The 26,206-nt window shown below is 37.6% G+C and overlaps 2 protein-coding genes across 11 annotated transcripts in view; one reads left to right on the top strand and one right to left on the bottom strand.

Annotated features, from left to right (window-relative positions):
* CCDC126 (coiled-coil domain containing 126) overlaps positions 1–2,906 on the bottom strand; it is a 94,861-nt gene extending 91,955 nt beyond the window's left edge. The window contains exon 1 of the mRNA XM_029930240.1: positions 2,714–2,906. The gene's annotated coding sequence lies outside the window, so the exon portion shown is untranslated. The remainder of the gene's footprint in view (positions 1–2,713) is intronic.
* Positions 2,277–23,638, top strand: TRA2A (transformer 2 alpha homolog). Of its 10 annotated transcripts, none has more exons than XM_029930129.1 (10): positions 2,278–2,482; positions 12,233–12,311; positions 12,825–12,958; positions 16,565–16,625; positions 16,951–17,116; positions 18,911–19,099; positions 21,522–21,637; positions 22,637–22,762; positions 23,300–23,367; positions 23,525–23,638. In XM_029930129.1, coding segments are annotated over exons 4-10 (678 nt in total). In that variant the 5' UTR covers positions 2,278–2,482; positions 12,233–12,311; positions 12,825–12,958; positions 16,565–16,623; the 3' UTR covers positions 23,536–23,638. The 10 variants fall into 10 exon arrangements, with proteins under 10 accessions (XP_029785939.1, XP_029785989.1, XP_029785982.1 ...); XM_029930122.1 differs by having other exon boundaries at positions 12,233–12,532; XM_029930116.1 differs by having other exon boundaries at positions 12,233–12,543.
* The last annotated feature ends 2,568 nt before the right edge of the window (positions 23,639–26,206 follow it).

The following is a 26,206-nucleotide window of genomic DNA, read 5'->3' as shown; positions in this document are numbered from 1 at the left end:
AAAAAATGGGCAAAGGAACTGAATAGACATTTTTCCAAAGAAGAAATACAAATGGTTATGAGATACATGAAAAGATGCTCTGGGGTGCCTGGGTGGTTCAGTTGGCTAAGCATCTGACTCTTAATTTTGGCTCAGGTCATGAGCTGATCCAGTTGATCGTGAGATCGAGCCCCACATCAGGCTCCGTGCTGACAGCATGGAGCCTACTTGGGATTCTCTCACTTTCTCTCTGCCCCTTCCCCACTTACACATGCTCTCTCTCTCTCTCTCTTAAAATAAACTTTAAAAAAAAGATGCTGAATATCACTAATCATCAAGGATGCATAATTTATGCAAATCAAAACCAATGAGATATTACTTCATATGTGTTAGAATGTTTATTATCAAAAAGATAAGAATAACAAATGCTGGTAAAAGTGTAGAGAAAAAGGAATACTTGTACACTGTTGGTGGAAATATAAACTGGTGCAACCACTATGGAAAACACTAAGAAGGATCCTCAAAAAATTAAAATTACAACTACTATAAGGATCCAGCAATCCCACTTCTGAGTGTTATCCCATGTTCATTGCAGCACTATTCACAATACTCATGGTATAGAAATACCCTAAGTCTTCACTGACACATGAATGAATAAAGTGTGATATGTGTATATATATATATACATGTATAGAATAGGTGATATATATATAGAGAGAGAGAGAGATTAAAATATTATTTAGCCTTGGAAAAGAGGGGAATCTTACCATTTGTGACAACATGGATGAAATTTGAGGGTATTATGCTAAGTGAAATAAGCTAAACAAAGACAAATATTGCACAGTATCAACTGTATGGAATTTTAAAAAAAAGAGAGAAAGTGGAATGTTGATTGGAGAGCTAAGAGGTCAGGGAAAATAGGGAGATGCTGACAAATGGATACAAACTTTCAGTTATGAATAAGATCTGAGGATCTAACATGGTAAATATCTTGATAATACTGTATTGTATAAATGAAAATTTGCTAAGAGAACTTAAGTGTTCTCACCAAAAATAAACCAATCAATCAAATGGACTGCTTGAATTGAGATGATGGAGGGGTTGCAGTTAAAGTCAAAGGCAAACTTCATAATAAGTAAGCAAGTGACTGAAGGAGAGTCGAGAGCAAGAGTCTTGCAGCAAAAGAACACAAGGAACTGAGAGTCTAGGATGGTGGAAAGCACATCCCCATGGATAGTGAAAGTACCAAGATTTAAGACTGATGCAGTGTTGAACAGAAAGACAGAAAAAGAGGGACTAAGTAAGCGACTGCAATAAGGAGAGGTAGTGAGTGATAGTCTGATACGGAATTCAAAACTGAACTTAAAAGAGGCGCCTGGGTAGCTCAGTCGTTTGAGCATACAGCTTCCCCTCGCGTCATGATCTCGTGGTTGGTGGGTTCAGGCCCCCAGTTAGGCTCTGGGTTGACAGCTCAGAGCCTGGAGCCTGTCTTCGGATTCTGCATCTCCCTCTCTCTCTCTCTGACACTCCCCTACTCATGATGTCTCTCTCTCTCTCAAAAATAAATAAAACATTAAAAAAATGTAATACTGATCTTAAAAAAATAATTTAGATGGGGGCGTCTGTCTGACTCTTAATTTCAGTTGAGGTCATGATCTTACGGTTCGTGGGATTGAATCCCCTTCAGGCCCTGGCTGACAGCAGGAGCCTTCTTGGGATTCTCTCCTTCCCTGGCACTCTGCCCCTCCCTCATTCGTGCAGGAGTGCTCTCTTTCAAAATAAACATTAAAAAAAACAAAATAAAAAGAAATCGACACCGTTGTCTCTTCATGGAGGGACTGGAGACAGCCAGGAGTGAGGCAAGGAACTGTGGCTTTTAATTGTAAACCTATCTGTGCGTGTATAATGTCGATAAATTCAAAGAGCAAATATTGAAGAAAGGTAATAGAAGTGCTGAAAATACCCCAATATAAAACTCTGTTAATTAAATACTATATACGCTCCCAGTTTTTCCTGTTCCATCAGAATCCATTTTGAAAATATTTAAAGGGGCCAAGATCAATAAAAGCTCATCTGGCGACTGAAAATCTTCAAAACAACGGACGTTAGAAAGAAGTCCTAAGTTTTGAGATCACTCAGCCGAGGATTCGGGTCCAACCCGCTCAGACTCGGAATAAACGTCATTCCCCCACTCACTGGGCCGGGACCGCCACAAAGCCTCGCGGGAGGCGGGGCCATGACGTCACCGAGACGTCCCGCCCCCTTACGTCGCGCACTAGGAGGCCAGAAGGTTTCTGGCGGGGCCGGCGCCATTTTGCCGGAGCCTGCGACCGAGTGGGAGTGGAGTGGAGCGGCCGCTGTTGCCGACTCTTTCCTCCTCCCCACGGTCCAGTCAGCGGTTGATTAGGCCATCGGCCCTCAAGCCGAGACTTGTCTCTTATTTAGTTCTGGAGAGCGCCTGGCCGACATGAGTGATGTAGAGGAGAACAACTTCGAGGGCAGAGTGAGTACAAAGCCGCGGGAGCCGTCTTCGGCGGCGGCCCGATGCTCGGGGTTTCACGGGGACGAGCGCGGTCGGGCGGGGTTGCGGGGAGTCCTGCGGGGGCCCGCGTGGAGCAGCCTCTGGAGCCATCGCGGTTGTTTCCTCACGTACTAAGATGGCTTCTGGGTTCCACTCTTTCCCCAAATACCACGGATAACCCCTCTCCCCCTTTTTTTGGAGACTGACTGATACCTGGACTCCTGGGTCCGATTTCCCCCCGCAGTGGCGCGCTCCATTCTCCCCACCCCTGAGGCTTCCTTATCTCTGTTCCGAGGAGTGGGTCCCCGTCGCGGTGGGGCGGGAGGAGACGGCAGGGAGTTCCCCTCCGGCCGGATAGTGGTAGGTGCTTCCCGCGGTGGCATTTCTGGCGACCCCGAGCATCGTAGAGGGTCTCGGGGTCGAAACTGCGCGGGGCTGTTGTCCGGGCGGGGAGAAGCTGGCGTGGGACTAGCTGGGGCCTGTGTCTCCTTGGCTCTCTATTGCAGTGAGCGGCCGCGTCTCTGTTGGAACCGGCGGCGTTGCGTCTATAAAGGCGAAAGCCTTGAGGTTGAAGGTGGGACGAGCCTAATGAAGTGGTTAGTCAACGACCGCACCGACCCTTAAGCGTTCTTAAGACGAGAACTGTGAGGGGAAAACTACGCAAGGAGTCCTTTTCCCTTAATGTCCCTTCTACTTTCTTTTCACTTCAAAATGAATGTGGGAATGCTATAACGCCTGGTTTTTCAATTCCTCGATGTTGGGTTTTTTTTCTCTCTTCTTTATATCTCAACTTCTAATGCTTTCCTTCCTATGATCTTTCATCTAAAAACCACTTCTTTACAGGTCTTTACGGTAAAAAAAAACAAACAAAAACCTCTTAATCTTACATAACTGAACAAATTTTGTGGCTCAGTATTTTGAAAATAGCTAGTCAGTTTATACTGTACTCAAAACGTTACCTGAAAATGACAGGCCCTCTCCCATTTCTCTCCTCGCCCCATTCCCCAGCAGAGAGGGCTCAGGGATTTTCATTATTTGGGGTCGATGAATATAAACATCACGAAGAAACGTTATCCTCAGCCTAGATATATTAGAACATTAATCAGTGTTTGAGTTCTGCTTCCGAAGCTACCCTGGTAGTGGTAATTGGTGGAAGTGGTTTAGTGTTAAACCCTGAAAAGAAAATCCCCAGGCAGCATGTTCTTGATGTTGTGTTGGTATTTTAGTTACTAGGGGAAACGCATAAAAGCACTTAAGGTGTGTGCTGGCTGGAATGAATTTTGTCTTTTTTAGAAGCTCGTAATAAAAGTACTTTGAACCAGACAGTTAAATCAGAAGGTTGATTTAGGCTTTTACTCTTTGTGAGGAAAGAGATTTAAATAGGTTAGAAAATTACTTTTTAATGCCTGTACGACTGGGTTTTTGAAATGAAATCTAGATCCCAGATATAAATGAGTAGTTGAACCTGCTTATTTTATAGTATGCGGTATTGATTATCCCAACAAAACTTTTTAAAAATCTTCTAATAAAAATATGTGGTGATAATTGTAAGCTGCTTGTTTTGAAAACCTTTGGTAGTTATGGAAAGAACTGTGGCTGTCCATTAATCTTTCCTTCCATTGACTTTAGTACAGAAATTTATTTTCTGTTAAGGTTTGTTTGATTTGGTTTGTGGGGAAGTGAAGACCTATTTGGGACCCTGTTTTCCTTTAAGTTCTTACTTTTTAATTAGTCATCAAAACAAGGAATGGAACAAGTTCTAAATAATTGTCACCTTACTCACCTAACAAAGCAGTATATGTAAGATCCATAACGTTTTATGTTAATGGAAATGGGTTCTTCCTCCTCCCCCTCCCTTACAGTGTTTTTGGTCATAGAAAATATTTTTGACATATGATACCCAAGTGTATTTTAGTGTAAATGAACTCAGTAGATTGAATAATGCGTTCGCCCACCCTTACCTGTTACATCTTTTTTTTCTTCTTCTTTTGTAGGTTGGGGTAATTGTGTTTATTTGTTATTGGTTAAAGAATTAGAAGAATGCCAGAAGCTTTTCTGAGGATGTACTTTTTCTTTTTTTTTAATTGTTTCTTACAACAGTTTAACTACTAGTGCTTTTGGTTTTTAAACTATTGTGATCTCTTAATTGCTAGCCACAAACCAGCAGTTTAAAAAAGTTTTTAAAGAATACAATTGTCATGTTGTCTTTGTGTCTAAATGTAATGACCATTTAGAAGGGCTTAAAAAAGGATTTTCAAATGATGTTTGAGAGGTTTTTAAGTAGTGACACTTTGCATTTTGTAACTAAAATAGAGAAAACATTGACAGGTCAGTATTGAGGTTTCATTTGCTTTCCCTATAGAATAAGTAGTACATATTAACCCCATGTTACCGAAAAGATATTTAGAATTAGAGGGCAACTTTTTTAGAGCATTTCAGAATCTTAACCACACCACACCTCCTCCCCCAGTTTTTGATGAATTTTCTTATTACTCACAATAGTTTTGCAAGGGCTAAAGTACTCTTACCATTTGAGAAAGTAAAGCAGGCCTAGAAGACCATACAGCCAGGAGTCAGATTTACAGGTCCCAGTCCATTGCTCATTACGTACATTTTGCTGTATATATTTTTATTTACTTTTTAAAAAAACGCTTGTACTTTAGCATCTGAGAGAGAGATTAATAGAGTTTGTGAGAAACAGTATATAGGAGCTTAATTTTCCACTGTAGATTAATGTTTCTTCCATTGTAGAGGACTGGAGTAAAAGAACTTTAGGAAAGAAAATATAATTGGCTGGATTTTGTTATAAGTAACCCTGAGTGTTAACCCAATCAACATTCCCTTCTGCCTAAGGTAAAACTGTTGAGCATCTGCTGCCTTTTAAGTAAAGGTCAGGTGTTCTTGAGGGAAAAAGAACTTGGATTCTAATTTGAGATGGCTGAAAGCTCAAATCTGGGTAAAAGTAAGTATATAATCAAGTTCCCTGTGATAGAATTAATAGGAATTCAGAAAATGAAGCTGGGTGGTTTTGTGAGCTAGGGGAAAGGTAATGTTTTACCTAATTTGTAAAACTCTGGATCCTAAATTAAGGAATAGATTGTATGGGTATGACAATAAGAAGTTTGCTGGCATAGTAAGAGATGATAGATTTGACTAGATAGGCAGATAGTGGAGGGTTTGAATTCTAGATTTAGAGATTTGGACTTAATCCAATATGCAGTAAGAAGGCATGTATGGATTCTTAATTCTGGGAGTAGCATAATGAAAGGTATTTAGCAAAGAACTGAGGACTGATACAAGAAGAACAGCAAGGCACACTTGATGCATTTAAGGAAGGATATCATAAAAGTCCTGATCTAAACAGAACAGCAGTGGGATGTAAAGAATTGAGTGAGACATTTTCAAGGGATCCAGGAGAATAGCCTTTAAAATAAGTAGGAGGTTCCTTAAAACAATTTGCTTGGGACATGCATATTAAGTTTACAGAAATACTTTAAGTGGAAATTTTTTTCTGAACTGAGAGTGAGGCTGGCACTTGAGCTATGGCTTTGCATGTCATCTTCATAAAAAGAATTGTTTGCTTCGCATAGCTTCAATTAAGGTTAGGATTTAGGTCTCAAAAAATGTTTAGTCTCCTTCATAGAAATTATGGGGAATGAAAATTAAGTTTTTATTATTTTATTCACCCTCTACCCCTAATTTTTTAACAAAACTTAGAAAAACGTCCATTTTTTTCTCATTGAGTGGCCCATTGTTTTTAATAGAGGTTAAAGATTTTCATGTAAGAGTCCATCTTATAATTCCACAGTTGTATATGTTTTGTAGTACAGTTGAAGAGGGAAGATGCTACTTGTTCTTGTCTCCTTTTCAGAGTTTGTTATAGCTTCTTGAGTAGCTAGGATATTTTTAGGCAACTCCTAGTGTTCCTCTTAATATATGAGATGGTTTGACTGGATGACAGAAGCAAAGAGCAAAATAAAAATTTGTCTCTACCAGTTTGGCATTAAAATGTGTACATTAAGACATTTTGCTAAAGAAGAGTAGGAGTAGGGGAAGTTTTTTTCTTCTCTGAATCTTGATTTACAATGATTGGGGTGATGCCTGAGCTTTCGAAACTCATCTTGGTGACCGGCTTCTTTTAAAAACAAAACAAAACTAGTCTTAGTTTTTCTATTGATGAAATTTTAATGTGAGAGTACAAGGAAGGTTTGCTCTCTTTCCCTTTTAAAAAATAAGAATAAAAAAATCTCTATTGTACAGATAAGAATATCAGCCTTTAGCTTTTAAAAATACTTAGTTCAGTTCTTAAACAATTTAATCTCCTATATATCATCACATCAACTTGTTACACAAGGGTAAGACTTTCTTTCCCATAGTAGTTACAGTATTAAACTTAACAGTTTTGTTTTAGGTTTAATTTATTAAACACTTAACTGTGCTTTTATCCAATTTTAATGGTTTTTTATTTCCTCTGTCCATTTTTAAGCAAAGAATTGTTAAACCATTTTCATGTTCAAATTTTAATATTTGAGATTCTGTCACTGAAGGGTACTGATTTGCTCAATAGGTAAAATGTGGGATTTCTAAAGGGAGCAATGTAACTAATTGTACCCACAGTGCACAGATTTGTCATAAATGCTTAATGATTTGTGCCATTCCTAAAATGAGAATTAAAAATCTTGAGATCTGAAAGAATCTGAAGGGATATAACTATTTAGGAATGAGAGTTGTGTTTAAAAAAAAAAAACCACAAATACGAATGAGCTTTGTGGTTTTAATTTTGCAAATGAACTGAAGTTATTTACCTATGGTGTGTGTAGTGTAACAAGTGTGAAATGGCAAAGGATAAGGATAATCAATAATTTCCTAGAACCTTCCTGACAGTGTGAAAACCTACTCTTTGATACTATCACTGGGTGCTCATGCATCAAATAACTAACTCTAGGACCTTTGAAAAGTTCTGTATTCACATGCTAAGTGAGTTAATACTGATTGTTATTTGTTCACCTGTCCTACCAGATTTAGCAGGACAGAAGTGCAGATGAGGAAGTGGTAATGATCAAATGGGGGGAAGAATCTGGAAACACTGTTTTTAAAAAGTTTAGAGGGGAATAATGAAAGGAAATGGAGTTTCCCTTCCTTCCTTTAGGTTATTGCTAGTATGTAGTTGTATGTAATCTTTCTTGTCTGATGATTTTTGCCAAAATGAAATGTTGAATTTTGAGTGACTAGGCCTGGCCAATCTGAGGTAGAAGAAAAATTTTTTTTCTTTTAACTCAAGTTTACTCCAGATTCATAAATCCTCCCATGATAATAGAAGATGAGAACCTAAGTAGAAAATTCTATAACAGGTTCTTAGTAAACAATTTGGTTTTAGATATTAATTGTTGGCTTAAAAAAATTGTTTTTACATTTATTTATTATTGAGAGACAGAGAGCACAAACAGGGTAGGGGCAGAGAGAGAAGGAGACACAGAATCCGAAGCAGGCTCTAGTCTCTGAGCAAGCTGTCAGCACAGAGCCTGACACGGGGCCCAAACCCATGAACCACAAGATCATGACCTGAGCCATAGTTGGTCGCTCAACTGACTGGGCCAACCAGGTGCCCCTGTTGGCTTTTAATATAGCAATTTTTTCATGTTAAAATTGGTTATGACATATAAATTGGCCAGTTTAATGACCACACTTAAAATTTGTAGAAAAGATTACAAATATTTCAGGTAATTCCATGATTGTGACTAAATGTCATTATTTATGCATAAGTGACAATTCCTAATAATTTCTTTAAGCATCTCCAAAATTATTCCAAACTTTCGAGAATGCAAAGACGAAGTGTTAGAATATCTGTGACTTGTGAGCCTTTACAGATGGAAAGACCACTTTATCCTATCCTTAGAATGCAGCATACAAGTGTTTTCTTTTTAAGGAATTACTCTGATAGCAGTTATGGGTTATGCCAGTGAAAATATTTCTTTTATAAGCTTAAGAGTCAAAGAGAAGCAGCCTGTCATATGCAAGAGGAAGGAGGCAGAACAGCTATTTATGTAGACTGAAATTAAAGAATTGGATAAACTCAGGTTTCCGATAAGCCCTAAAGAATGAAGTTCTTAGTACAATAAATATTATAAAGCTATGTATTTTAAGAACACCTTCCCCCCTGTTTTGGGACATAAAATCTACCTAAATGCACTAATGTATTTTAATGGACAGAGATTTCCAATTTCATAAAGTAGTGGGAAAATATATTTTGAGAGACCTTGCTTTTAAAGTTTATACTATTATATAAACTCAAATATGTATAAACTTGGCACTATTGGTATAGAATTTGCATTGCCATAATATTAGAATGGGTTACAGCTTAGCATTTATATTGTGATATGTTCATTTTAATGGGCTTTCAAGTACTAAACATAAACGTTGTTAGAATTTTTTTCTCCCATCTATTATATGATACTATCAGTATTAAAAGACCAGTCATTGCTTACCTTAGGAATTGTTCATGTTCTGCAACAATGTGTGCATGTGTTTAGTAACCTTCTTTCTTGATTAAAAGAATAGTAGTACATGGTGGTTGTAGTTATTTACAGTGTGTAAGATGCAGCTGTATTTTAACACAGATTGCTTGATTTGGATATACTGTGGTACATTCCTAGTATTTGTGGTTAGCTCTCTTGTTTTTATTTTTGGCTGTGTCCTTCAGCTTCCACCAGAGGTACCTTGATAATAAAGAATAGTTGAAAGAACAAACACCGTTTAAGCAGGTTGTACTTTGAGAACTTTCTGCCTGACTTCTGGTTTGTAGTAGGTAAGGTAGACTGGAAGCCTGTTAAAGATTGCTATTAAAGACTTGGATATGACTTGGTTGAGTCATTCTGTCCTTTTTTTTTTTTTTTTTTTTAATTGGTTGTTGGATCAGGATGCAGGTTACTGAGGAATTTGCAGAATTTCTTACTGAGCAGCTTTAAGAGTAGATTAAGTGTATTCAAGTGAAACAGGACAGATAACAGCCCTTCTGTTTTCTGTTTGCAGTTTCAATTCAATTTCCAAATTCTGAAGTTTTATGTATTTCTTCGGGGGGGAAAGTTGAAGTTACCATTTTGTAATAAAGATAAGTCTCAAGGGTAGAAAAGGATAATCTAGCCTTTAGCTTGGTTTCTATAATGCACAATTTAGCGAAAATGGTACTTCGTACCCGCTTTTGAGAAATAAGTTACTTAAAATGGCAGACATTGATTATCATAACTATTTTTCTTTGTGAGGACTATTAACTGTATCAGTTCGTAGAATGAGGGGCCATTTTTTTGTATTACTAAAAATTCTGAAGAATTTGTATTCAGGTTAAGTTTACTGACAGTTACTGATTTACCTTTTTAGATTGTATCTAAATTATTTTTAGAGGTCAAAATGATAGTGACAATTTTGTAACTAGGTGTTACAGGGGAGGTAAGAGGACAGTTTCCCAACCTTGAATGATTCCATGAAGAAGTTTATGTAATTTTAAGTTTTCGGATGCAAAAACTGAAGGACAGCAACAAAAGAGATATTAGGTACTTGTGAAACCTTAGATAATTAAAAAGCGAGACTTTTAATTTTTTTTTAATGTTTGTTTATTTTTGAGAAACAGAATGTTAGTGGGGGAGGGACAGAGAGAGGGGGAGACACCATCAATCTGAAGCAGGCTCCAGGTTCTAAGCTGTCAGAACAGAGCTGGACACCGGGCTTGAACTCACAAGCTATGAGATCATGGCCTGAGCCAAAGTAGGCTGCGCAACCGACTGAGCCACCTAAGCGCCCCAGGAAGATTTCTTTTAAAATATCCTAATGTCTTTTGGAAAAATACTGTCTTATCTTAATGTTTTAACAAACCAAAAGGAAGGTTTGGTTTCTTCTGCTGAGTTCTGTGCCAGTACTGAGTTTAAGATGTTACTGAGTTAGCTTGTTTACATTAATTTCTAAGAAATGGCAGTTTTCAGCACTATTGAATAATTTTCAACTTACATTAATTTGTGAGAGAAGACTTGAAAATCAAACATACACATGTTTGGACCATTAATTTTTTCCCATGTACTGGAAAACTTCACATAAACATGTAAGATTAAACTTAGGCTTTGATTTAAGACTGATTTCTACAGTTTAAACATTTTACAATATGGCAGAGCATAGAGCATTCTGATATGTATGTAAACATGAACTATGGTCATATTCATAGATATCATTCCATCTATCTGCTGTTCAACAGCATAAATGAATGTTAGAGGATCTGTGTTATAGAAGGGAAAACTGGGGGGGCGGGGTGAATACTCTTTTTAGCTTAATGAATCAGTCTGTGTAATGCCTCAATTACAAGCAAATTAGCCATACTTTTTTTTTTTTTTTTAAGGTACAGAATATGCTGCTTTTATAGTTTCAGTGAATGAAAAAGCCTAATTTGCTATGCCTGTTCCAGATGCCTGGATGTCCAGGAATTTAGAGAGTATAGAGATGTGGTGAAAGATTTAGGTAGCTAAATGGGAAAGGTTGATATTGAAGAAGGTAGCTTATATGTTTCAGTTTTGTTTGCATCTGGAAAATAAATAGGCCTAGCAGCATTTGTACAGTTCTTGATAAATATTTTGATATTAAACTCAAAGGGAAAGTTTTAAGGAAGTTGCATGGTAGTCTAGTGGCATAAATGAAAATTGGTGTAAAGTTGGGGTAATTATTTGCACTGGTAATCAAGACTTAATTGGACAGAGAAACCAGACTGTCCCTCCTACTTTGTTCGTAAGTGCTTATGTATCTGTCAGATTAAGAAATAGTCTCTTAATCAGTTTTAAGTCATTTGATTTGGAAAGTTTTGATTTATATCCAACTTTTTCAGAAGCCAGTCAGTTTTCTGGTACGATATAGTTATTGAAGGGAGTATATGTATGTGTAACTGCATAAAATATGCAAAATTATTAATAAAATAGATGGAATCAGAGAATAAAGCCCATGATACTAATTTTATAACTTTTTGTGCATTATGATACTTCATGATAATACAGAATATTAAAATGGCACAGTTGCAAAATTTTGTATATTAGTAATTTATAAGCCCTAGGGGACATTTGAAGAGTTTCATGTCCTCTTTTCCTCTTAAGTTTTTCTTTATGCTTTATTTCCGAACATATGTTTCTGATTAAGTTGGAGTGTGCAAAGATAGTGGTCAAACATAATTGGGGAAAGATGTTAGTGATTTCACTAATTTATTTTTACTTTGAACATCAGCATGTGTTCTCTAATATGTGAGTTTAGGTAGGTGTGTGCAAATTTTAGCCCAGAATGCAATGCTTTAACTGTATCTTGGTATCTTAGCATGGCTTGGTGAAAGCTTATTTTAAGATAACTAAGACTCCTCAAGTTATAAATTAATAAAAATTTAAGACATAGATGGGGGGAATTACAGTTAATGTTAGATTTATGCTTGGGTTAAGTATTTATATTAAAATTGTTCACATTTTAGGAACTAGGATGAAACATGAAAGGGGAGGAGGGTGAAGAATATGGTAAAAAACAGAAAATTTAGTAAATTTTAATTGTTAGAAACTAGACTTTTGAACAATTTTAAAGATTATAAAATTGTTTTTTAATAAACTAGTTATTTGCACTTTACCTGCTGGCTTTTCCATTTGGTAGATAACATTCTGAACTCCAGCAGAGTTTTATAATCCCCACGTGCTTAAATATACTAAATGTTCTTTTTCCATTAAGGTTAATGTTCGTGAAGAAATTGAAGAGTTTTTTCCAAGAATGTGGAAGATAAATCAAGATAAAAGAAGGCTAATGAAAAGTATTAAAGATCAGAAAATTAAAATTGAATGGGGGAAAAAATTGAACAGAAGATTGGTCAGATAGAAGCACTTGAATATTTTTTTAAGGCTATTTTGAATTGTTTGAATTGGGGAAGAATACACGAAGTATGAAAATGAAAAACTCAATGAAGAATGAAGAGAAGTAGAAAGCAAGAGTGAAGTAGAATTAAAAGAATCTGGAAGAATGAATGGGTCCTAGGTTAAGTAAATGTATGGTTTATGTTCCAGTGTCTGTATGATCAAGTTGTAGATGAATTTGCATGATTGCTTAGTTAATAGAGAATTGGTGATCTGGTTCAAGTAGGGAATTATTGAGGACAGTTAGCAGTATTAACAATGGGTTATTAATGAGCTGAAATTTTTTTCTGGAGGGTGTTGCCTAACCATTTGTTTTTCAGGAGCAATCAATATAAATAATTACGGTACTTTAAATGTTAGGTGTTAGGCATCTACGTGACCAGTGCCATTTGTAATACTGTCTTCTTTGTTAGGAGTCTCGCTCTCAGTCAAAATCTCCAACGGGAACTCCTGCTCGTGTAAAATCGGAGAGCAGGTCAGGATCTCGTAGTCCATCAAGGGTTTCCAAACACTCTGAATCCCATTCTCGATCAAGATCAAAATCCAGGTAAGTGTGCTTAAAATAGTACTTAATGCTTTTCTTGGATTTTTCAGAGCAAAGTGGTTTTTACCAAATCCTTTGTTTTTGCTTCATTTTGTTTAGAAATTAGACCAGGGCACCTGGGTGGCTTAGTCAGTTAAGCATCTGACTTTGGCTCAGGTCATGATCTCCCCATTCCCAAGTTTGAGCTCCACGCTCGGAGCCTGGAGCCTGTTTCGGCCTCTCCCCTGCTCACATTCTGTCTCTCTTTCTCAAAAAAAAAAACTAAACATTTTTAAAAATTTTAGAAATTAGACCAAAGAAATGTTGCCAAAAATATGAAGTAGTTTTTCTCAAATTGTGGAATTTAGACATGAATGTTCTAGGGGTGCCTGGGTGGCTCAATTAAGTGTCACTCTTGATCTTGCATCAGCTCATGAACTCATGGTCGTGGAATCTAGCTCCTGTCGGACTCTGCACTGAGTGAGGAGCCTGCTTGGGATTCTCTATCACCTTCCTCCCCACCCTCTCACCCCTTCCCCACTGTCATGCATGTGCACGCTCCCAAAATAAATGTAATGAGTGTTCTAGATAAAGATTTAGATAAAGAAGAGTCATCTCTTAGTCCAGTTAACCTATTACCTGCTGGCTGTTAATATAGATTAAATATTTGTTGATTGATTTAAATGTATTTGTCATCTGAGGGTTTTTTTTTCCATATCAGTATTTATGCGACCAGAAGGTAATTTTCTCCACTGGAGACTTGGCATGTAAACTAGAGCAGAGAAGGTTGATGTGCCTATGTTGTACTGGTTATCAGAATGATTTGAGAAGCTGTCTCAAGATTCATATTTCAGCTACATCCTTTCCCTGAAGATAGTGAGTCAGTAGGTCCAGATTGGAACTTTGGTCAGATGTAATTGAGGCAGGCACTGGGGGAATCTCTCTCTGGGTGATTCAGAGCCCCTGTCACCACTGTCTCCATTAACAACAAAAACTCCAGTGAACCATTGTAAAAAGCTCACTATATCAGATGTCCCAGGTATATGAGGGTGGATGAAAGAAAGTTTAAAAACAATCAGGTTGTTTAATTTGTTAAGCAGTTGTAATTTCTTTTTTCTTTATTTTGTTTACTTATTTTGATAGAGATGGAGATATCGTGAGTGGGGGAATGGCAGAGAGAACCCCTAGGAGGCTCCGCCCTGTCAATGCAGAGCCCCTTGGGGGGCTCAAACTCACAAAACCATGAGATCATGACCTGAGCCAAAACTGAGAGTCAAATGGTGATGCTTAACTGACTGAGCCACCCAGGCGCCCCTATAATTTCTTGATTGGAGGCATAATTTCTTTGTATAGTGTTTGTTTGCAAGGAAGCGTGAAACAAAATACTTTTTTTTTCTTTTTCTTTTAATTTTTTTACATGTTTATTCCTTTTTGAGACAGAGAGAAACAGAGTGTGACCAGGGGAGGGGCAGATAGAGAGGGAGACACAGAATCCGAAGCAAGCTCCAGGCTCTGAACTGTCAGCACAGAGCCCGACGCAAGGTTTGAACTCGTGAACTGCGAGATCATGACCTGAGCCAAAGTTAGATGCCTGACTGAGCCACCCAGGTGTGCCCCCAAAAGGCTGTACTTTTCTTGAGGTCACAGCTGTCTTTTCTATCATATCCATGATCTAACTTGATTTACTAACACTCTAATTAAATCATGTGCAGAATAGCACTGTAGAATTTGGGTGTGCAAACAGAAGTGAGCATATTTTCATTCTAGGGCCTTCGCATTTGCTATTCTCAGCCTAGAATTCTCTTTCCTCAGATATTTAATCACTGATTCATTCTCTGCCTATGTGCCCTCTGAGAACATTAAAGCATGCACACCTTATTGCCTTACTTTTAGTTTTTCATACTTACACTATCTGATTCAGAGAAAAGTTAGGCACTCCTGAAGGGTTTTTAATTAATGTCTCATTTCTCATTACTATTTAAAAATAACAGTGAAGGGGTGCCTGGGTGGTTCTGGTCAGGACTTAGGCTCAGGTCATATCTCAAGGTTCATTGCTTCTACCCCTACATCAGGTTTTCTGCCGTCAGCACAGAGCCCGCTTTGGATCCTCTGTCACCCTCGCTATCTCTGCCCCTTCCTCCCCCCACCCCCAAAAATAAGCATTTTTAATTTTTTTTAACATGTGGTTTTTTTCCAATTTTTTAATGTCTCTTTTTTTTCTTTTTTTGAGAGACAGAGACAGTGAGCTGGGGAGGGGCAGAGAGAGAGGGAAACAAAGAATCTGAAGCAAGCTCTAGGCTCTGAGCTGTCAGCACAGAGCCCAACGTGAGGCTCGAACCCACGGACTTTGAGATTATGACCTGAGCTGAAGTCAGACACTTACCTGACTGAGCCACCCAGGTGCCCCAATGTTTGTTTATTTTTAAGAGACAGAGCATGAATGGGGGGGGGGGGGCAGGGAGAGAGGGAGACAGAATCCAAAGCAGTCTCCAGGCTCTGAGCTGTCAGCAGAGCCTGATGCGGGGCTTGAGCCCACAAACCAAGAGATCATGATCTGAGCAGAGGTCTGACACTTCTCATTTACATTGAAGTGCTAAGGAAAATGGGAGGTCTCTATATCTTAAATGTGGTAGGAACCACGTCTCCAGGTCTTGGCCAAGAAACTTTTGCTCTTTGTTCCTAGAACATTTTCCCCTTGTCTACCTAGTAAAATTTGTCTCCCAACTTCATTGTTAGCCTTTGTTTTGAATAATTTTCCCTCATTAGTTTTATTCTTTTCACCCATCTGCTCTCTTTTTTAGATTTTGTAGTTCTTCCCATGTATAACATTTATTGAATGTCTTAAGTTATTTTGTAAGACTGGTTGCTCCTGGTCTGGGTGTTTATTAAAGATGGGTCATATGAATATAAATAAGAAATTGATTGTTAACACTAAGAGGCAAAGAAACCATCAGAGTGACTGGAAATAAAGATAGGAGATGAACTAGGGAATCAGCAGGGGAAAGGTGAATGAGATGCTGTAGAAAGCTTGAAGAAACTTAGACATGAAGACTATTACATGGACATTTAAGTTGTTGAATTAATGTAGGAGATTCTGGATTGCAGTAGGATAAAGAAAGATTGGAAAGAAAGTGACACTTAACAGTGAAAGAATATTGAGAAGATGGTAAGAATCAGAGGATTTTTACTGTGGTGGTTATGGCATTTGGTGATTTGTCTTTGTTAAGGTAAGATATACATAACAGTATATTTACAGTCTTGGGCTCCTGGGTGGCTCAGTCAGTTGAGTGTCTGACTTTGGTTCAGCTCATGATCTCACACAGTTTGTTGTTTTGAGCCCTAGATCAGGCTCTGTGCTGACAGCTCAGCCTGAAACCTGCTTCGGATTCTAGGTCTCCCTCTCTTTCTGCCCCTTCCTCACACTCTCTCTCTCTCAAAAATAAATAAACATTAAAAAAATTTTTTTTTTAATTTACAGTCTTAGCCATGTTTAAGTGTGCTGTTAAGTGATATTAAGTACATTCACATTGTGCAACCATCACTGTCATCTGTCCCAGACTCTTCATCTTATAAAACTGAAAAAAACTCTATACCCATTAAACATGGCCCCTTGTTTTCCCCTCCTCCCAGCTCCTGGCAGCCACCATTTTACTTTCTGACTGTGTGGTTTTGACTACTCTAAGAACCTTATGTAAGTGGAATCACACTATTTGTCTTTTGATGGCTGGCTTGTTTGACTTAGCATAGTGTCCTCAAGGTTCATCCATGTCTCAGAATATGCAAGATTTCCTTATTGCTTGTTTTGTGTTTTTAAAGAAGGTAGAGCTGTAACATGCTTGTTAGGTAAAGTGAAAAGAGTGATCGTAGAAGGGATAGACTGTAGAAAGATGATTGTATGACTAAGAGAACAAGAAGAGAATATTCTTGCCTCAGAAAGGAAAAAGGAGCTGGGGTAGATGTATAAATCATTGGCATTACCATTTTGCTATTTTCACTTAAACTTATTTCTCTCAAAGGTCGAGGTCACGGAGGCATTCTCATAGACGTTACACCCGATCCAGATCCCATTCTCATTCTCACAGGAGACGATCTCGAAGTAGGTCATACACACCTGAATACCGGCGTCGAAGAAGCCGAAGTCACTCTCCAATGTCTAACCGGAGAAGACATACAGGCAGCAGGGTGTGTAGTTTTTAAAAATTAATGAAAACTTATTGTCTTAGGTGTTTAGTTATAGCATAATATTCGAGTTTCATGACTAGACCATTATTTTAAGGGGCACCTGGCTGGGTGTCGATGGAGCGTGTGACTCTTGATCTTAGGGTTATGAGTTCCAGCCCCTCATTGTGTGTAGAGATTACTTAAGGAAATAAAAAACAAAGTGATATTCCAGAAACCTCCTTAAGCTTATGACTATTATATATATTCATTTAAATATATTTTCTTGGGGTACCTGGGTGGCTCAGTCGGTTATATCCAACTCTATTTTTCAGCTCAGACTGTGATCTTATGGTTCATGGGTTTGAGCCTGAAGTCAGGCTTTGAACTGACAGTGTAGGACTTGCTTAGGATTCTCTGTCTCTCTCTCTTTGTCTCTCTCTCTCTCAAAATAAACATTTTAAAAAATTTTTTATGTCTCTTCTTTTTTTGACTTTTGAGTGAAAAGTTGAAATTTGGGAAGAAAATATATGTTCTAAGAATTAAAATGAAAAACATAAACTGAGCTGAGATTATTGAGATTTAAAAGTCTTGGTGGGGGCTGGGGGAAGCTGGCAGGGAAATACATGTAGTAATAATAATAGCTTATATTTACATATTGAGCACTCTGCAGAGGTTCGCTTGTTTTTTGGTTTTTTTTACATTTGTTTATTTTTAAACGGAAAGCTCCGTACTGAGCTTTTTATTTTTTTTTAATTTTTTTAATGTTTTATTTATTTTTGATACAGAGAGAGACAGCATGAGAGGGGGAGGGGCAGAGAGAGAAGGAGACACAGAACCGGAAGCAGGCTCCAGGCTCTGAGCTAGCTGTCAGCACAGAGCCTGACGTGGGGCTCGAACCCACGAACGTGAGATCTGACCTGAGCCGAAGCCGGAGGCTTAACCGACTGAGCCACCCAGGCGCCCCTACATTTGTTTATTTTTGAAAGACAAAGTGTGAATAGGGGAGGGGCAGAGAGAGAAAGAGACACAGAATCCAAAGCAGGCTCCAAGCACAGAACCCGACGCAGGGATCGAACCCATGAACCATGAGATCATGACCTGAGCCAAAGTTTGATGCTCAACTGACTGAGCCACCCAGGTGCCCCTCTGCAGAAGTTTTCAATCCATGTAATAGAGAAGCAAGTTGAGTCTTGGACATTGATGTTTGGGTTTTGCCTAACTGGCAGAGCCCAGGTTTCAGCCAGGCTGCTTGCCTCTTAAACTTCCTGTGCTTAACTTCGGTGCTGTGTTTTCCCCGTGTGTGATACTGAATAAGTTAAGTGTAATGGAGTCTGCTCTTATTTAATGATGCTTTGAAATTTGTACATATATTTTTCAAATCTGGATTGTGGGAAAATTGAAAGAATATCCTCAATAAGAATGAAAATGGAGGAAAGTCTAATTAGCACTTAGAGATAAAATCATATTAAGTACAAAGCTGTAAGATATAAGACATTTGATTAAGTCACAAATAAGGCTTTAAACTAGGGTGGACTCTTTGGTTACATCCTGGAAATTGCGGGACTAGAAGGTTAGGGATATTTTTATTCAGGATACAACTGGATATATACTCCAAAGAAGAACCTGAGTGTACTGTAAACTGTAAAATATGAATTTTCTGGGTTTTTTCCTCTTAAATTCTTCTTTCCAAGTAACTTAAAATAGCATAGTTTTTGTGTATTAGATGAGATATTTCTAAGCAAAGTATTTCTGTGTGTTTTAATTTTTACTTCAATTTGGAGCTTGAAATTAAATCACATCCTAAATATTCAACAGGCAAATCCAGATCCGAACACTTGCCTTGGAGTGTTTGGCCTCAGTTTGTATACAACAGAGAGAGATCTTCGTGAAGTATTTTCTCGATATGGACCATTGAGTGGTGTCAATGTGGTTTATGATCAGCGAACTGGACGATCACGAGGATTTGCTTTTGTTTATTTTGAAAGAATAGATGATTCAAAAGAGGTAATTTTATGATTATCAACTTGAAATTTTTCTGAGGTACATAAATGTAATGTCAAGTTGTTAAAAGTTGACTGATAGTCTCCCAGTTCCATTACATGTTCTGTTTCATTCCTTACTCAGTGTTAGGATTTGGAAATTACCAGTTTTACCTTCCAGCTAATATTTTCTGGGATATGCATATCCTGATTGAAAACTGGTCTGGGAAAGTGAGATGTGTTTGAGTTAATGGAAAAAGTAAAACATATAAATGTTCTTTTTTTGACTAAATCTTATTCATACTCCCAAGAAGATGATTAAACTGACTTTCCAGAAATGATATGATATTTTGGGGTGCCTGGTAAGCTCCGTTGGTGGAGAGTGCAACTCTTGATCTTGGGGTTGTAAATTCAGGCCCCATGCTGGGTGTAGATTACTTAAAAATAAAATCTTTTTTAAAAAGTTAAAAAAGAAACTATACAGTACATAGGTTTAATCTGTTTAATTTTGTGTCGAATGAGCTCCTCGTGTATAGAGTGTGTTTCTATTCATATTCATCTGTTTTTCTATTCTGTAATTAAAATATAATATATAGAATTGGTCCTTTTTTAATTTCTTGTTTTTATTGCCATTCTTCATTTTCCCAACAATGATCATAACCATTGAATCAATGATTTGAAATTTTGCTGTCCTTTTTGTTTTGTTTTGTTTTGTTTTGTTTTAGTATTTTTAAAAAGTTTTTTTTTGGGGCGCCTGGGTGGCTCAGTCGGTTAAGCCTCCGACTTCGGCTCAGGTCAGGTCTCACGTTCGTGGGTTCGAGCCCCGCATCAGGCTCTGTGCTGACGGCTAGCTCAGAGCCTGGAGCCTGCTTCCGGTTCTGTGTCTCCTTCTCTCTCTGACCCTCCCCCTCTATGCTCTGTCTCTCTCTGTATCAAAAATAAATAAAACATTAAAAAAAAAAACTTTCAAAAATAAAAATAAAAAGTTTTTTTTTTTTAGCATTTTTTCATTTTTGAGGCACAGAGACACAGCATGAGTAGGGAAGAGGCAGAAAAAGAGGAAGACACATAGTCTGGAGCACACTCCAGGCTCTGTGCTGTCAGCATAGAGCCAGACGTGGGGCTCGAAACCACATACCATGAGATCATGACCTGAGCCAAAATCAAGAGTCGTGTGCTTAACTGACTGAGCTACCCAGGTGCTCCTCAAATTGTACTAATGTATTTGATAGTGGAATGTAAAGAGAGCAGTAGGCTTGCTTTCTCTATACTAGATAGAGTTCATAGTGATTGGGTTAGAAAATTCCATTGCCCGTTGTTGAGTTTTTATCAAACCTTTTTTTGTTTGTTACTATCAGACCTTCATAAATGTCAGGTACCTGGCTGGTTCACTTGGTAGAGCATGTGACTCGATCTCAGGGTTGTGAGTTTTAGCCCCACATTGGTACTATTATACCAATAGCAGTTATCCAGTTACTATTTTACATGTAATAGTAGTTGGATATGGGTCATTGCTCTATGTATTAACAGTATTTGCAGCATAAACAGTCATAATGAAAATTAGCATATCTCTCAAAAATAATAGATGCTAGTGGCATCTAGTGGATAGAGGTCAAAAATACTAAACATCTTACAATTAAAGTGCACAGGATAGCCACCCACAACATAGAATCAGCAATCCCAAAAAGTAGTGCAAGACTTGAAAAACCTCAGATAATTTTAACAAAATAATGCTCCAGGTTGTAAGTCAGACATTCTAATTCGCATTCTCTAATGTTTTAATCTGCCAGATATTACTTTTAAATATGAAACTTATTTGTCCAAGCTCTTGATTCTTCCCACAACCACCCTGTCAGGTTTATTTCCTTTATAAGATAAAATGAAATTGGCAACTTTACTGTAGTTCCAAAGAACTTGTAACTTTGGTAACGTGCTTGGATTATTGTCACATTTATTGGTATTCGTGCCAAAGGGCAGAGTGTTAGAGAATGTGAGTGCAGATATATATAAACAGGAGCATTTATTGACCTGTTTAAAAGTTCTTTTATATTTGGAGTTCACTAGGTGGCAGTATGTTACCTAAGGAATAGTTTTTGGTCTGCTGAATGGCAGTTTCTGGTTTTAGTTGCCTACACTGATCCTATTAACTACAGCCTCAGAGTTACACAGGCTTCCCAAGTTGTGCGGTTCTCTTTCTATAGCTGCCCCCAGCCTTTCAGCAGGGAGGCATGTTTAACTGTGTGTGCATTAGGAAACTCCACACTACTGACATGCATAGAGCAAGGAGGATTAATAATATAAAATCCTGGCCCCTATTGTTTAGGAAAAAAGTGTTTAGAGAATTTTAATGTTTTTAATTTCAAATGGAAAATGTGTTAAATTTTTGCAGCTTTAGTAGTCTTCTTAGTGAACTATGCATGACTTTCTGTGCCTATTTTCTGTTAAAGGCGATGGAAAGGGCAAATGGAATGGAGCTGGATGGTCGAAGAATTCGTGTGGATTACTCTATTACCAAGAGAGCGCACACACCTACACCTGGCATCTACATGGGCAGACCAACTCAGTAAGATTTCAGGTTTTCTAAGCTAAATTGTTAAGAGCTAGAAATTCACCAGAAATGCATGCAAATTTTTTATTAATGAGAAGACAATGATTTTTTTCCTATAATTAGAAGAGAAAGTTTAATTAGTGTATATTCTAGTATCTGAGGAGGGGGACAAATTAAAGCCATCAAAGTCATTCTTCCTGGCTCTTTTTCTTGGTGCTATACAAATAGAAAAATTATTAAAAATGAGAAAAACAGTGTATGCTTTTAAGTATTTATTCTCTATTATGTGACATTATTGATAGTGATCCATATTTTTTTAACCAATTTTCACATTGTGCAGAAAATAAGCAAAGGCTCTTATAAGTGTTTTTTTAATGTAATACAGCCAAAGACTATATTTCTTAAGAATGAAAAAAGCAATTACTTTCAGTTATTTTGAAACCTTATTTAGGAAAATGTAGGGTTTGGCAAAGAGAGCCTACTGAAAACTAAAGTGAAAATAGTGTTCCCTTTTGATTGGGAGTTGGGGAAACAACAGGAGAAAGTGCTTAGAGTTTAAATTCACTGCCAAAGACTTTGTAATAAACAAGGCCTTTTTGCTATTCAGGGTTGGCTAACGTTTTTTAATTTGTGATGTTTATTAATTGCATTTGAATTTAGTCTTAAGAACTCAACATCTTAAGCATTGGGTGCTGTTTCCCAGCACAGTGCTTCATTTCACCCTGTTAAAAAGAAAAGGTCCTGCTGGTTTGGGTAATATAAAAGAGCAGTTTATAATTTGGAGAGTTTGGGGAAATCTTATTCCTGGTAATTTATGTAATGAATAGGAAGCCAAAGCAGCATAATACTGTGGAAGTCAGCAAAGTGAGGTGTGGAGTTAATGGACATGAAAAGGGTTATTAACATTTCTTTCTACCTTATCTTCCCTCCTTCCTCAATTTTATTTAAGCACCAGTTGGTATTAAATGATACTGGAAAATCACATTGATGTAAAATTTTTACATTTTTCTGTAGTAGTGGCGGTGGCGGTGGCGGAGGTGGTGGTGGAGGTGGAGGAGGTGGCAGGCGTCGAGATTCATACTATGATAGAGGATATGATCGTGGGTATGACAGATATGAAGACTATGATTACCGGTACAGGTAATGCTTTAATTTGTAATTTCTGTTCTAAATTAGATGATAGTAGTAGTATTTGGCACTTTTATATTTCATATGTATTAATAAGATATTTAAAATAGATTTTATAGGACATGCCTGGGTGGCTCAGTTGGTTAAGCATCTGACTTCAGCTCAGGTCATGATCTCACAGTTTGTGTGTTCAAGCCCTGCCATCTAACAGTGCAGAGCCTGCTTGGGATTCTCTCCCCCTCTGTCTCTCTGCCCCTCTCCCACTTGTGCTTTTTCTCTCTCAAAATTAAATAACTTTGAAAAATGAAATAGATTTCATATGATGGTTTCTTAAGAACGGGGAAATGATTTTCTCAAGATTGAGAACAGAGGTCAATAATCTGTGTTTGTCAATATTTTGTTGTGTCATATCCTTGCTGTTCTAGTATTAATGGGCACACACAATGTAATGGTTATCATCTTGGATCCATTATTTGAATGATAGGTAATTTTTATTTCATCTGCCTCCATGATTATGTGATATGCTAAGTAATCTTTTATTTCCTACAGAAGAAGATCACCTTCTCCTTACTATAGTCGATACAGATCACGATCAAGATCTCGTTCCTACAGTCCAAGTACGTACACCTTTACTTTTGTGGCATTAAGAACCATTCCTAATTAGTGGTTTATTTTTAAAAATCAGGGTATATGGAGACTGTTCATAGTTGGACGAATACTAGGCAAGTCAAACTATAATTGTCATTTTGACTTTTATTTTTTGCTCTCTTTCAGGACGCTATTGATAAACAGAATGGTTGCAGATGAGGACATCTTTCTCCCTTCCCCCCCTCCCCCCCTCGTTTGGTTTGTTTTGCTTTGCTTTTTGTTTCTGTTTTTCTGGTTTTGGGGTTTTTTTTTTGTTTTTTGTTTGGTTTTGGTTTGTTTGAGTTTGGTTTGTTTTGTTTAATTCTGGATATCCCCAAGCTTCTAATCTTTCTTATCCCTTTAAAAAGAATCTTAAAAAAAAAAATCTTTGGTTTATTTACCATCTACGCTTTGTCAGTTGTATTGCTGTTTCCACCCTTTTAGTATACTCTTAAAGATGTAATTGCTGTCATTTTGAGTAGTAAAACATCTTAACTATAAAAGGAACCCCCAGTGTTACGCTTTGTAAATGATTTTTTCCTTTGCTTTTACAGAAAATTAACTCCTGAATAATCAAATGAGGAAAGAAATGATCTTTTTAAAGCTTCTTTTATGTTAGATACTGTATTATACATTGTACTAGAGACCTGCATTTACAACAAACTCCTTTTTTAACTTTCTTTTGGGGAAGGTAATAACACACAAAGTAGTTCAGTCATGTCAAGTTTGTCAGGGGTGGCATGGAGCAGTCAAATAGTTAAGTGTAGAAAGTTTGAAGCTATAGAAGAAAACACTTGGTCATTTCTTTTGAAGAACGAAATTTTTGAACCCTAAATTATGTCGGTTTTTTTTTAGAGATGAAAAGCTTATGGACTCCTACAAAACATGTTGTATTTAAAATACATCTGTTAAAACTTAAAGTGTGATTTTTGTGTTGAATTTATTGAAGTTTATTCCCTTAATCAGTGAAGGACAACTCTTATTTATTACTTAGAGCAATTGTATACTTTGCTGTTAGAAATTTTGGTATTGGGACAACAGTTAAGCAGGCTATTATTGTATAGTATAGAGTCCTTAGAAGATATGTGTGAGGAAAAGTAGTCTCCTTTCAAATAAAAGTTAATTTCTTTGAAAATGAGACTGTCTCTTTTACTGTGGTAGGATGGGAAACTATTAACTGGGTTGATTTGGGAACCAGTCCCTTTCCTAACATGCTTGCTTATACCTGATTGTATAATTCCATCTCTTCCTCGGTCTTTAAATTTTTTTTTTAATGTTTATTTTTTGAGAAACAGAGACAGAGTATGAGCTGGGGCGGGGCAGAGAGAGAGGGAGACGTAGAATCTGAAGCGGTCTCCAGGCCTTGAGCTGTCAGCACCGAGCCCTACAAGGAACTCAGACTCATAAACCATGAGATCATGAGCTGAGCTGAAGTTGGACATTTAACCAACTGAACCTCCGAGGCACTCCTCTTCCTCAGTCTTTAAAAATCTTTTCTTAACCTCGCCTTTTCTGTCAGACAAATTGTTGATATTGAGAGTATTCAATACCAAGAACCGTGGTAAAGGAAAGGTAGTGTGGTTTATGTCTTCAAGAAGCCCACATCCTAATAGGAAACATACTCAACTGTAATGTAATGTAAGGTGAAGTGGCTTAGCAAAGAGGTGGATTATTTTTCAGGCGGCTTTTATAAAAAAAAAGTATAGGAGTGTGAGCTCCTTTGTTTTCTCCCTCAAACAGTAGGGATAAAATTAGATTATTTTAATCTATGTAATAGACTGATGGAATCTATAGGATTGAAGTGGCCTCGGGTATCTTTATTTTTTTTAAGGATTTTGTTTTTAAGCAATCTCTGCACCCCCGGGGGGGTCAGACACACAATCCCAAGATCAAGAGTCACATACTCCACCAACTGAGCCAGCCATGTGCCCCTATTACAAAGATTTTTCGGGGGTGCCTGGGTGGGTCAGTTGGTTAAGTGTCCAACCTTGGCCCAGGTCATGATCTAACAAACAGTTCATGAGTTTAAGTCCCGCTTTGGGTTCTGTGTCTCCCTCTCTCTCTCTCTCTGCCCCCTCCCTCCCAACCTCTCAAAAATAAATACTTTAAAAATTTTAAAAACTTCTTCAAAATTTCTTTTTAACAGTTTTTACCAATAAAGAATAGCCAGAAATCAAAGGAATCTCTTGCTGATTCCTAGAGAAATTTAGTTCTTGTCAGCATGGAGCCTGATGGTGGGCTCAAACTCACCAACCTGAGATCATGACCTTAGCCAAATGTTTAACCGACTGACCCACCCAGGTGCCCTTAAGCACAGTTATTAAAAGACTTGGAATTGCCCTAAAGAGAACATTAATCTGTTGACTGTGAAAGAACTTTAAGATTTAAGCAGCACATCCTCAACAAAAAAGAAAAAACATTAGCCACAGTCTTATAGAATAACTGTGTGAAGAGACAATAAATATCAGAAACAAAACATGTAGATGTTACATACATGCTAATGGGAAGGAGACTAGGGGAGTCCTTAAGGCTTTCCTGAGGGGAAATTTTGAGTAAAATCTAAGGGTAATGAGGAAGCCTTGTGGATCCCTCAAGGACGACCATGTTAGAGTATAGTGAATAGCAAATGTAATGGCCCTAAGGCAGTACCCAAAGTGATGGAGAAGGACGTCAGAGAGGACAAAGATGATGACCAAGGGCTGCATGCTGCTGGGAAGAGGAAGAGCTTGGGAGGTGTGGTTTCAACAGTCCAGAGGCAAATTCCTTTATAGAAAGGGGAACGTCTATCAGAAGTAGTTCTTGGGTGTAATGTTCTGTATGAAATACTAG

The sequence above is a fragment of the Suricata suricatta genome, chromosome 2, assembly GCF_006229205.1.
Source record: "Suricata suricatta isolate VVHF042 chromosome 2, meerkat_22Aug2017_6uvM2_HiC, whole genome shotgun sequence".
In the NCBI taxonomy this organism is placed as follows: domain Eukaryota; kingdom Metazoa; phylum Chordata; class Mammalia; order Carnivora; family Herpestidae; genus Suricata; species Suricata suricatta.
This window is presented reverse-complemented; position numbering and strand designations above follow the sequence as displayed.

What these genes read in the sequence shown, in the direction of transcription:
- TRA2A (XM_029930071.1), top strand. Translation starts at nt 2,447, where the DNA reads ATGAGTGATGTAGAGGAGAACAACTTCGAGGGCAGA. An exon ending in AGAACAACTTCGAGGGCAGA is followed by an intron (nt 2,483 to 12,824) that starts GTGAGTACAAAG and finishes CTTCTTTGTTAG; the next exon opens with GAGTCTCGCTCTCAGTCAAA. An exon ending in CGATCAAGATCAAAATCCAG is followed by an intron (nt 12,959 to 16,950) that starts GTAAGTGTGCTT and finishes TTTCTCTCAAAG; the next exon opens with GTCGAGGTCACGGAGGCATT.